The following is a 12,755-nucleotide window of genomic DNA, read 5'->3' as shown; positions in this document are numbered from 1 at the left end:
GGGAAGGGGGCCATTCACAGACATAACATACATCACAAAGTTTTATAACTTTGTAATGTGTGTTATTCTGTGAATAATTTTTTAGCGCCGGACAACCCCTTTAATATCCATTTCATGAAAGGGCCAGAGAACCCTATACACTTCAACGTTTTGAACATAAAGAGCTACCCCAGGCGGTCAAACGCCTTTTCAGCGTCCAAACTTAGTAACAATGCAGAGTCCGATTGCAGATTCACAGCATCAATGATGTCTATTGCTCGCCTAGTGTTGTCTCCACCCTGTCGGCCGGGAATGAAACCCACCTGGTCTGCATGAACCAAGGAGGGCAGCCAATAACTAAACCTGGTGGCCAAAATTTTTGTAAAAAGTTTAAAATCGGAATTCAGTAGGGAAATCGGTCTATAGTTCCTACAATCCATTGGATCCTTCCCTGGCTTAGGGATGAGTGTGATATAAGAATGGGACATGGCCTGTTGGATAGGGGCTCCTTGTAAGAAGGAGTTAAGGATAGCCAGGATATTGGAGGCCTCAAGGCAATGAATAGAGCATAAACCATGTATGTGGTCTCCAACTCTGGTGTGAATCCAGCATAAGAATAAACCCATCACTGTTTTTTAATTGGGTGTAATGTTTGCAGTTGCCCACTGGGTGGCACCCTGGAGCTACTTTTGCCTACAAACAACGTGTCTGTTTCATTGTAGTTTTTAATGTGAGAACCAATATGTTTTTAAATTCTATTAATGGATGTAAGTTCAATTTATATCATATTTTGTGACTTTCATTTGGCTACATGTCAGCAACCTGTCAAAAAGGATGCTGAGGGTACCTGACAGGCCTTTTGAATTTGATCGGCCATATGTAGTCTAACTGTAACTACGTTTGATGGTAGTTAAGGAAGAACGCCCTTTGAATCCCCAGCTTTATCGCATGTTCCTCCCTCCCTCTCTTTCATGGTTTTTATGTTGTACTTTTTTTTACCTATGATTTTTGTGCAGCCGACCCAAATGCGTGGATGAAGTTGCTTTCCAAGAAGAGGTGGTAGCTGTGTTAAAAAAGTCACTGGAAGGAGCAGATGTAAGTAGTTAAGACTTAAGAGCAATGTGAAGTAACTGTAAATTGTATTTAGAAGCATCTAGGCCAGGTGTAGACAGTGACATAGCTTCCCAGCAAAATACTACATGCATGGTGTTATGAGCCAAGAGTCACAGCCATATGCATGAGATCTGAAGAGACTATTTGTACCTTTTGGCTGCTATGTTAATTTTGTTAGACTACAGTAGCTAAATAGCAGAAGGTGGTTCTGCTTTCTTACTGGCAAGTTATATTAATAACTTTCTTGTCTGTGGGTGGGAATAATTTACTTATGGTAATGGTTAGACACACTGACTGAGCTTCGTGGCTTCTAAAAATATAGTAGGTAGCTATCCAAGACATTTAAGTGAGCCTAGTAGGCCAGTATGTAAATGCCAGTTGTAATTTTAGTACCAAGATCAATTTCCAAAGTAGCAGAATCTCACCAGCCACGCATCCTCCCTCTGTTTCTATTAGCATTGTTAATTTACTATATATCTTATACAAGATGTCATACAGCCTCATTAGTTCTATTAGTATTTAGATCAGAATTAAAAAATATTAATTGCGCAGTCATAACCCATCAAAATCCACTTCATTTATACCTACGTTTTTAGGGAAGTGTAATATCTGCTAAGTTGGTCAGAGGACCCATTATGTCCTCTACTTTAAGGCTACAAACCCACTTGGCGGGTCTGCAGCGAGTCTCCTCGCTGCGTTTTTGCAGCGAGAATCGCTGCAGATCCCAGCCCTATACTTTCATTAGCAGAGAAACTCGCAGCAGGGATGTACATCCCTGCTGTGATTTTGTCTGCGGCCCGCCCCATTAACCCCCTAGCCGCCGGACATTATACATTACCGGGTCCCCGTTCCTGCTTGCTTCGGGGCTCCCGGTGTCTTCACGGCCCGCCCGGCCAATCAGTGCGCTGCGGCGGGGCAGCGCACTGATTGGCCGGGTGGAACGTGTCGGGAGCCGCCAAAGCAAGCAGGAGCGGGGACCTGGTAATGTATATCCTGCCCGCCCCCCTCTGCAGCCACGATCGCCCCCCCCCCCCCGCAGCACCCGGCCGTACGATCTCCCCCCCCGCAGCCCCCGGCCGTACGATCGCCTCCCCCCCCCGCAGCCCCCGGCCGTACGATCGCAGCCCCCCGCACGATCGCCCCCCGCAGCCCCCCGGCCGCATGATCGCCCGCCGCAGCCCGTGTGGCCGAGGGGTGCGTGGGGCGATCGTGCGGCCGGGGGCTGCAGTGGGGGCGATCGTGCGGCCGGGGGCTGCAGTGGGGGCGATCGTGCGGCCGGGGACTGCGGGGGGGGGATGATCGTGCGGCCGGGGGCTGCGGGGGGCGATCGTACGGCCGGGGGCTGCGGGGGGCGATCGTACGGCCGGGAGCGATCGGGGCTGCAGGGGGGGGCGGGCAGGATATACATTACCAGGTCCCCGCTCCTGCGGCTCGGTAATGTATAATGTCCGGCGGCTAGGGGGTTAATGGGGCGGGCTGCAGACAAAATCGCAGCAGGGATGTACATCCCTGCTGCAAGTTTCTCTGCTAATGAAAGTATAGGGCTGGGATCTGCAGCGAGTCTCGCTGCAAAAACACAGCAAGGAGACTCGCTGCAGACCCGCCAAGTGGGTTTGTAACCTAAATTGGTTTGCTCAGGATGTTCTACATGTCAAGGACTACAGTTTGCATTCACAATGATCTTAGTGTGATATATGTGTTTCTGCCATGGCTGTTTGACAATGTACCTGAAGGGCAGGTGCATGATTCATGGCCAACATTTTTCTTTTTACAGTTAGTCTTATAAAATAAATTTTCTTGGATAATGAATTATGGGTTTTCTTGGCTGTAGCCTTAATCATTGACATTAACAGAAATAAACACTAGAAAAAGTTCCCTTTTTGAGTTGAATTACTGGAAAAAACAAACAAAAACTTTTTGATCTAATTTATTGAGATGCACTTGTTTTTTCTTATTTATTCCTGTGCATATTTTGTGGTATACATCATTGCATCTTTTATAGAACGGCTGTTGTTTCAATTGAAAACAACGACCGTTCTTTTCATAAGAAGTATGTTGTGTGAACATAGCCTTAATGTGTTTGCTTACAGAGTTTTTCTTTTTCCTCCCTACCCATTTATTAGCTTCCTAATCTTCTATTCTATGGACCACCTGGAACTGGGAAAACATCTACAATTTTGGCAGCGGCCCGAGAACTCTATGGGTACGTGACAATAGGAAACAGCGAGCAGAGCTCCATTGCTTGCTGAATCTCTGCTGATACTGCAACATTCTGGTCATTAAATTGTTTTCTGCTTTCTGTGTTCAGTTCTTTATTATCACATGTAAAGATGTATTTACCTAGCTAAATACTAATGTAAACTGCTTATGATAAACTTGTGTTGTCTTCCAAAATGCCCATCTCAGTTAGGAGAACTGCAGTTGGGTGTTCTATGGGTATATTCACACGAACGGTCCTGGCAGTTCCCACAAACTATATACTCGCTGCGGTCTGAACGACCGCAGCGAGTATGTAATTCTGCCGCCCTTAACCCCTTCTGCTCCCGGCCAGCTCCCCCGCTGTAAGCATACATTACCTGTCCTTGCTGCACGGGTCCGGCGTCCTGCTCTCCCGTCCGGCCAATCAGTGTGTTGCCCAGCCGCAGCCACTGATTGGCCGGACGGGAGAGCAGGATGCCGGACCCATGCAGCGAGGACAGGTAATGTATGCTTACAGCGGGGGAGCCGACTGGGAGCAGAAGGGGTTAAGGGCGGCAGAATTACATACTTGCTGCGGTCGTTCAGACCGCAGCGAGTATATAGTTTGTGGGAACTGCCAGGACCTGCCGGACTCGCCGCGAGAATGTTCGTGTGAATATACCCTATTGCTGTAATTTTAAAAAGGTAGCCTGGTTTGGACATATTCAAGGCTATGTCCACACTACGTAAAAGTACAGCCGTTGTTGCCATCGGCAATAACTGCCGTACTTTGTGCAGTGTGTAACATAGCCTATCTTCTATGGGATCCCGGACGGAGTATATACACATCATATACGCTCCGTCGGGGATCCCGTGCGGTGCTGCAAATAACTGACATGTCCGTTTTCTGCACACACAATTCAGTGAATTGCGGCCGCAGAAAGCTCTGTCAGTTCACACAATGAAGTGAGCGTGTGCTGTGCAGTGTTCTGATGCGGGCGCGCGCTGATGCGCCGGTACTGCAGATGATCTGTGCAGAGACCGGCCGTTCCGTGACCCCGGCCGGGTCACGGAACGGCCGGTCTCTCACATTGCGTGAACATAGCCTTAATAAGCCATATAGGAAAACTTTGCTTCAACCAGCATGCATACAGAGCTCAGAAACCAGTTGTTTTACCTTTTATATATGCCAATATCCTGCTCTTACTTTAATTTACTGAACAGATGAAGCATGCATAAACCAGACTACTGAATTTCTGTGGTTCTGTAAGAAAGCAGTTGGCAATGCTGTATGCGTATGTGATCATTTCATTTTGTTTGATTTTTTTTGTTTTTATTGTCATTATTTTGTTTTGTTTCTTTTTAGGCCTGAATTGTTTCGCCAGCGTGTTCTGGAATTAAATGCATCTGATGAAAGAGGAATTCAAGTAGTTCGTGAGAAAGTGAAGAACTTTTCTCAGCTGACAGTTGGCGGCACCCGTTCTGAGTAAGCATTAATCTATATCACTATTCCAGACTTTTATTACCACATTAGTTTCCAAGGGTTTTTGAAATATTTATTGCCAAAACACTGTTTATCAGTAGGTAGGTTTAATTGTTTAAGCACAATTAACCTGTAACACTAAATATTTAAAGAAGTTATTTGGTCAATAGCCTGTTTTTGACTTTTTTGGGCCACCCAATCAGCTGTTTGAAGCTGCATACTCTTTGTTTACAAGGTGTGCCATGTGCTAGTGTGCTCACAAGTGAACGGTAAAGAGACTACAGCACTTCTGTAGTGGCAATGCTGCAGCTGTATCCCTTTTAAAGCTGTGCCTGCACAATCTCTCGTCTATTCTAGTGATAGAATAGAATGGTGTATAAAGCTGATACTGTACTTATGCTATACTGTATTCATTTCCAACAATAGTTTTACGGCTGGGCAATACTTTTCATATACAGGGAAGTACGAAAGAGGTACAGAACTGTACTGTAGTGTTTGCTGTATGTATGCTGTCTCATGAAACACATGATAAAAGACATAATTGTATACGCTCTCTCATCATCATCATATATGTATAAATGTATTCTGTACATGTTCCTGCTTTAATTAGCCACTTAAAGGGGTTATTCACGTAAGAGCCAAAACATTAAATGCTAGCTGTTCTTTCTCACCAATTCCCCCTGAGAATTTTTGCGCCATCTCCTGTCTTTCTGGCTGCTGCCATTTCTGAGTTACAAGTTTTTTAAAAAGCTTATCTATATCCAATATAGGAAATTACATTTCCCATCATGCATTTCCCTCATTGGTCCGTTTGTGTACTCGTCCCCTTAGCTTTCTTTCCTGCCCACTGCTGTCATTACTATTGCACAGTAAACACAGGACTGTATTTTTCATTGATCTTGTGTCACATAACCCCAGTATTTATTCCATACCAGCTGATGTAGCAGAACGGACTTGCGCATGGTGTAGCTATGTGCTGCATAACAGGCATCTGTTTACCAGGGGTTGGGGGGTGTAGTGTTGGTTTAGATCTCTGCTTGCTGACTGTAAAAGAAAACTTTCTAGTTTCATCCAAACTCTAAGAACATATATAAAACTTAAAGAGACTGTACCCACAATCTGTCCCCCCCCAAACCACTTGTACCTTCGGATAGCTGCTTTTTATCCAAGGTCTGTCCTGCGGTCCGTTTGGCAGGTGATGCAGGCCCGTGCCAAAAGTGAGTATCTGTACCCTAACTTTGCACAACCTCTCTGTCCCTCCTCCCTGTCCTCCTCATCCTTAGGAATGCGCCAGGCAGATTGCCTCCTATTCCCCACTTGTGGCAACCCAGCATATGGGCTGGATCGTTAAAGGGAACCAATCACCTTAAAAATGCATATAAAGCTAAGTACATGTGCTGTTAGACCACAGAGCACACTTCCCACACATGTTTTCATAGCCTCCTTGCCTCCCCCGTGTAAGCCACAAAGTCACTTTATAAAACTGGCGCCCTGTATGCAAATTACCTGAGGTAGTCATTGGGGCGGTGTGCGGATAGCAGGTAGTCACGGTCTGCTGGGCGTCTCCTATGGTCCTGGGCGTTCTCCCGCTTTAATCACGCTTCTGTGGGCGTGATTCAAATTGCACGGTAGCTGTGACGTCACTCAGGAGCGCGATGTGCCCGACGTCGGCGCGCCTACGCTGTGACGCCGCCGTGCATGCGCAGTACCGCCACTTCCATTCCGGCGGTACTGCGCCTGTGCAGAATAGCCACGAACTCCGGGTCACACTGAGTTCGAGGCTATTCTGCACAGGCGCAGTACCGCCGGAATGGAAGCGGCTGTACTGCGCATGCACGGCGGCGTCACAAAGTAGGCGCGCCGACGTCAGGCATGGCGCACTCTCGAGTGACGTCACAGCTACTGGGCAATTTGAATCACGCCCATAGGGGCGTGATTAAAGCGGAAGAACGCCCAGGACGATAGGAGACGCCCAGCAGACCGTGACTACCTGCTATCCGCACAACGCCCCAATGACTACCTCAGGTAATTTGCATACAGGGCGCCAGTTTTATAAAGTGACTTTGTGGCTTACACGGGGGAGGCAAGGAGGCTATGAAAATGTGTGGGAAGTGTGCTCTGTCTAACAGCACATGTACTTAGCTTTATATGCATTTTTGAGGTGATTGGTTCCCTTTAAGGACCTGTGCAATGTTCAGCATGGAGAAAATGTTCCAGTGGCATTCCTAATGATGAAGAGGGCGGGGAGGAGGGACGGAGAGGTGGTGCAAAGTTAGGGCACAGATACTCCCGTTTGGCACGGGCTTCAAGTTTAAAAGTATTTTTTTAGGACAATAACTACATCACCTGCCGAACGGACCCCCGGACAGATCTTGGATTAAAAGCAGCTATCCGAAGGTACGAGTGGTTTGGGAGGGTCAGATTGTGGGTACAGAGTCACTTTAAAATATGCATAGCTGAAACACACAGACAGGCACATATGCCTGCATTCCCTGACAGGAAGCAGAGATAGAACTATAACTTTTCATATTACACAAACCTAGGCTCAGAGACACATGTAAGTCTATTGAAGCAGCACAGGTGCATGGAGATGATGCAGATAATGTCTCCTGGAGGTCAGGTTACCAAGTCCATAGACAGCTAACCCAGCCCCCAGAGAGGAGATCACATGTCCTGTGACTACAAAGGGAGGGGGGGCTGAGCGTGTGGTCAAGGTGCTCCAAGAATAGAGAATTTTAGACATCCAGACTGGATAAGTAGGAGAAAAAAAACAGGGATATGGAGCAAGATAGGTTATACATGTATATTAGACATAGGGTAGTATTGGAAAGGGAGATTGTTTAGAATATGGTTTTTGTTACCCAGATAAAACCTTTAAAGGGGTAGTGCGGCGGTAAAGAATTATTCACAGACTAACACACATTACAAAGTTATACAACTTTGTAATGTATGTTATGTCTGTGAATGGCCCCCTTCCCCGTGTCCCACCACCCCCACCCGTGTACCCGGAAGTGTGGTGCGCTATACTCACCTGTCACGTGCCGACACCAGTCTCCGATCTTCAGCGAGTGACGTCTTCTTCAGGCGGCCGGCGAACAGCTCCGACTGTCCTGAATGCCGGCCGCCCTCTGCAGCGTCATCTGATGCTCAGCCGCGATTGGCTGAGCATAACTGCTCAGCTAATCGCGGCTGAGCACAGTTGTGACGCGGCGGAGGGGGGGCGGGCAGCAGCGACTCGGCCCTCCGTTCGAAGATGACGTTTGGCACAAGATGGCGGACGGCCCTCGACACGGATTAGGTAATGTATAATGCACCAACACTTGCTGAAAATGCTGAATTAAAGGTTTTATCCGGTTAACAAAAACCATATTCTAAACAATCTCCCTTTGCAACTTCCACCATATATCCCCCATCTAAAACATGTACCCCAATCAGGAATGCCACTCCTAACAATGCTTCTCTTACATGATTATCCAGTTTCAATAATTCCACCTCCATAATTTATACTATTCATATATTACTACTACAAGTTATTGAGTCACATGTATTGTACATTGCTTTAGAAACCCTACTTGTACTTTGCAGGCTGAAACGTGTTGCAAATAAAAAAAAAACACGGGGGGGGGGGGGAGAATTATCAAACTGGTGTTAAGTAGAATTGTCTTAGTTGCCCCTAGCAACCAGTCAGAATCCACCTTTCATTTTTCAAAGAATCTGAGGAATATAAGGTGGAATCTGATTGGTACTTGATCCTGCCTTATTGCACAATACTGCTAAATAATATGAACTGAGAACTAGTTTTGGTTTTATACTGTATGTGCTCAACAGTGCCAATTACTCTGGCTTATTGCACAAAACCCATGCAAAGTGAATGCATAGAGGTCATAAAATATTACCTGAAGTAGGCATGCTGGTGTGGAGTGTGGGAATCCGAGAAGAACACATCCAAATACATGTCAAATCTTTAAAGGACAACTCCGGCGTTTTTCTTTTTTAGCTTATATAACACACATTACAAAGTTATATAACTTGTGTCTGATTGGCTGAGCTTGCTGGAAGCCATGTTATACGCTCCAGCCAATGAAAAGGCTGCTGATGCGCATGCACACCAGCAGCCTTTTCTTTTTCATTCACTTCACAAGGACCCGGAAGTGAGGGAGTTCTGAAGACAAAGGCTGGAGGTGACGGAGATTCAAGTGCCGATCATCACCGAAGGGATGGTGAGTATGAACTGTGTGTGTGTCTGTGCTTTTTTAAAAAAAAAAAAAAAAAAATTTTTATTAGGTCCTGCCTGAGTTGTTGTTTTAAGTGCTACCTTATAGTTACATGAAAATGATGGAAAAATTTGCTTTATTACAGTATAGAATTCATAGTTTAAATGGCACCTAAGTACCACAATGGCTGAACTGACTAATAAATTGAACATGGCAATTAGATTGGAGAAAGGGATATATAAAAAGAGGAAAGCAATGAAAAAGTATGAAGCTATATGGGGTCCATGGGTGGACACTCAAGGTCTACCGTCTCATTTCCTAAAACGTAATCCCATGGAGGCATTTCTGTTAGCCGACCAGAATAGGGCAGCCATGAGAAGTAGGACTTAAACCACTAACATCACTACTAAATGTTTTCTGGAGTTACAGACCTTAAAATGTTGGAATGAATGATGGTATGAATGTTTTGTGTGAGTCGGACCTCCTGCCTGTCGGGTAAAAAATTTTTATGTTAACTCTTATGGTCGGAATATTATTTTTTCTATGTCCTAGTTGTGTATTATTGATGTACATTTTCTCTGTGAGAGATCTAAAATTGTAGGACAAAACCGTTCTAGGGGTTGGGGGTGGGTGGGTTATGGGTGGGTATTGGTGACGGAGGGAGGGGTTATTTTACTGTAAAATTGAAAAATGTTTAATAAAAATTATCTGATTTAAAAAAAAAAAAAAGAAATTGCACCTAAAGTAGCTCTATGACAATTGTTATACACACTGTTCAGTTTTAGCTTCCACAATTCCATCATAATAAACTTTTTTGTTTGTTTGCAGTGGCAAACCATGTCCCCCATTTAAGATTGTTATCCTGGATGAAGCAGACTCCATGACATCAGCTGCACAGGCTGCTTTGAGGCGAACCATGGAAAAAGAGTCCAAAACAACTCGATTTTGTCTAATTTGTAACTATGTCAGTAGGTAAGTTCCCAGGAGAGAATTACTGGCACATTCTGAGCAATTCACTATAATAAAAGAGTCAGCCTCCACTAATAACTGTTGCACGTATTGTAGGCGGTGCACAATTCATTGAGGATGTTACTTTGTTTTTTTATAAAATGGTCAAAAAATCTCATAAGCTTATCTTTGCCCCTGGCTATTCCTATACCGCCATATCTATTTTAACGCAAACATAGTAACCTGATTCTGATTAGTCTGAACTCAAACTGAAAGATAAAATAGGCAGTCATGCATGATGTATGCTTAACATGTTTCATCACGAAACTACTAATTAGTGATGATCGAGCATGCTCGTCCGAGCTTGGTACTCGTTCGAGTATTAAGGTACTTGAAGGTACTCTATGCTCGGACGAGCATCTCGGGATACTCGAGAAATTGGTATCATCATTTTCCTGCAAGTTTGGGCGCAATTTCTCAGCCAATAAACATGCAGGAGACTCTTTGGTACATCGTGCGATGACGTGGGACCCATACATGTCGATAGCAGCGATTGATTGGCCAGATCAGATGACCTGGGCATATAAGAACCTGGGCCGGCGGTGCTCGCCTCACATGCATGCTGTAAGAGATTAGGGACAGAGCTGCTGATTGTCAGGGAGAGCGTAAGGGAGGGAATTGGCATTCCTGTAGGCAGGGAATACTAGACAAAGAACCCAACAGCTTGTTAGGGCTTAAAGACTTGGACTTGCAGTGCAGCTACCACGATCTTAGCTGCACACTGTGGTGATCGACTTCTGGCAGAAAGGGGACAGCAGATGTTGCATACAGACCCCAAAGAAGTCATCAGTACTAATATTTTTTTTTTGTGGCTGGTGCTGCTGCTGTTGTACATTTTATTGCTGTGATTTGTAGTACAGCTGCATAGAACCTCACTGCTCATTGTCCTGTTTAAGAGGTGGGATACACCATAAAGCACCACTTACACACAGACTCTATACAACTACCTCCAAAAAACAGTCTGACCAGCATCTGTTGTCATCTGCAGCCAGCCATCTGCAGGGTTCTTTTTTAGTGCAGCCATATCCAACCTCACTGCTCATTGTCCTGTGTATGTGCCATACACCATAAAGCACCAGTTACACACAGATCGCATGGGCCTTGCCCATCTTGGTCTGGGTCAGCACTATTGTATTGAGGGCCACCACCAGGCTGTTGCCAGAATTTGGTGTAATGGTGCGATTAGGCAGCCTCAGAGACATCCATGCATACATGCTGCCCCTGCTGTTTCCTGTCCATTTCCGTAGTGTTTCCATCATTTTCTGAGGTTGACAGGTTTTCACGCAACCTTCCCTGGGACGAGCCTGGGTCCCAAAAATGCTCGTGTTTCCCATTGACTTCAATAGGGTTCGTTACTCGAAACGAGCACCCGAGCATCAGGAAATATTGGTCTTGAGTACTGAACACCCGAGCATTTTAGTACTCGCTCATCACTACTACTAATAATAAATGTGTGCTGTTATCTACTTTCCCGATAATTTGGTTAGTATTTTGCAATACGTTATATTTTGTAAACTGTTATTGCTTTCCTTGCCAAAGTTAGTTGCTGAAACATAAAGCATCATTACACTGCCCTCCCTGACCCTCTGTATAGGGTCCAGTTCACACAAAGCAAGAGAGGCGGAATTCCGCCAGCCTCCGTGTCATAATGACACTCTATGTGAGGTGCGCGCGCCGCATTGCTCAGTGTCTCTCCGTGCTGAAGAATGAACATGTTCATTCTTCGGCGCTGAGAGATGCAGCGTGCGCGCCTCCCATAGAGTGTCATTATGACACGGAGGCTGGCGGAATTCCGCCTCTCTTGCTTTGTGTGAACGGGGCCTAGGGCTGTCAGGAGTTTTGCGTGTTTAAAGGGGTTATCCAGCACTACAAAAACATGGCCACTTTTCCCACTCTCTTGTCTCCAGATTGGGTGGGATTTGGAACTCAGTTCTATTGAACTAAATGGAGACTAATTGCAAACCACTCCTAAACTGGAGACGAGAGAGGGGGGAAAAGTGGCCATGTTTTTGTAGCGCTGGATAACCCCTTTTAAACTGCTGTCACAATCCCTTTTAAATAACTCCTATTACTGCACTGGTCAACTTTCAGTATGTTTGTTTTTCTTGTAGAATTATTGAACCGTTAACATCTCGATGTTCTAAGTTTCGGTTTAAGCCACTGGCTGATGAGATACAAACCAAAAGAATTCTGGATATCTGCAAAAAAGAAAATGTGCTTATTACAACTAAGGTATTGGTTTTGCTTTTTGTGTAGTAAAATTATTTGACCTTTTCCATCAAAAAAATTGTTTTTAGTTTGATCTGTTATCAGCAATTAAAGGGAAGATATCACCTGAAAATTCGCTAAAACACTATAAATCCATGCAAATACATTCCCTAACACACTTCCTGGGGATAGCACACCGTTGTGCTGTGCATGTCTGCCGGAATAAAGATGTTGAAGCGTCTACATGCTGTCAGGCCTGCCTCTGTGTGAAGAAACTTTTGAAACGGCGCTGTAAATCACACCCATAGGTGTGATTACAGCACTAGCTAGCCCCAGAACCGTGACTACTTTGGTTAGATTTTGCTTGCAGACTGGAAATCTGCTGCAAATACCTTATACAAGATAAATAATAGCCAGGTATAGTGCTGTTCCACAAAGAACCAGCTTATTCTGAAATGTCACTGAAAATGCAGATAAGAAGCTCTGGCTAAAACATTTGAGACCCATGTCCGTATTGCTGCCTCTAAATTCAGCTTGTCTAAACATCTTGTTGGTTCTGCTTGAACACTTAC

At 45.1% G+C, this 12,755-nt stretch overlaps 2 protein-coding genes across 3 annotated transcripts in view; one reads left to right on the top strand and one right to left on the bottom strand.

Moving 5' to 3' along the window:
* MCF2L2 (MCF.2 cell line derived transforming sequence-like 2) overlaps positions 1-12,755 on the bottom strand; it is a 304,091-nt gene that overhangs the window by 280,298 nt on the left and 11,038 nt on the right. The window lies entirely within an intron of this gene.
* The window catches only part of RFC4 (replication factor C subunit 4), a 31,254-nt gene that overhangs the window by 14,894 nt on the left and 3,605 nt on the right, over positions 1-12,755 (top strand). The window contains exons 2-6 of the mRNA XM_069973798.1: positions 996-1,074; positions 3,216-3,295; positions 4,637-4,756; positions 9,796-9,939; positions 12,087-12,207. Coding sequence (XP_069829899.1) covers positions 996-1,074; positions 3,216-3,295; positions 4,637-4,756; positions 9,796-9,939; positions 12,087-12,207 — 544 coding nt within the window. The remainder of the gene's footprint in view (positions 1-995; positions 1,075-3,215; positions 3,296-4,636; positions 4,757-9,795; positions 9,940-12,086; positions 12,208-12,755) is intronic.

The sequence above is a fragment of the Dendropsophus ebraccatus genome, chromosome 6 (genome assembly GCF_027789765.1).
Source record: "Dendropsophus ebraccatus isolate aDenEbr1 chromosome 6, aDenEbr1.pat, whole genome shotgun sequence".
Taxonomy (NCBI): Eukaryota; Metazoa; Chordata; class Amphibia; order Anura; family Hylidae; genus Dendropsophus; species Dendropsophus ebraccatus.
This window is presented reverse-complemented; position numbering and strand designations above follow the sequence as displayed.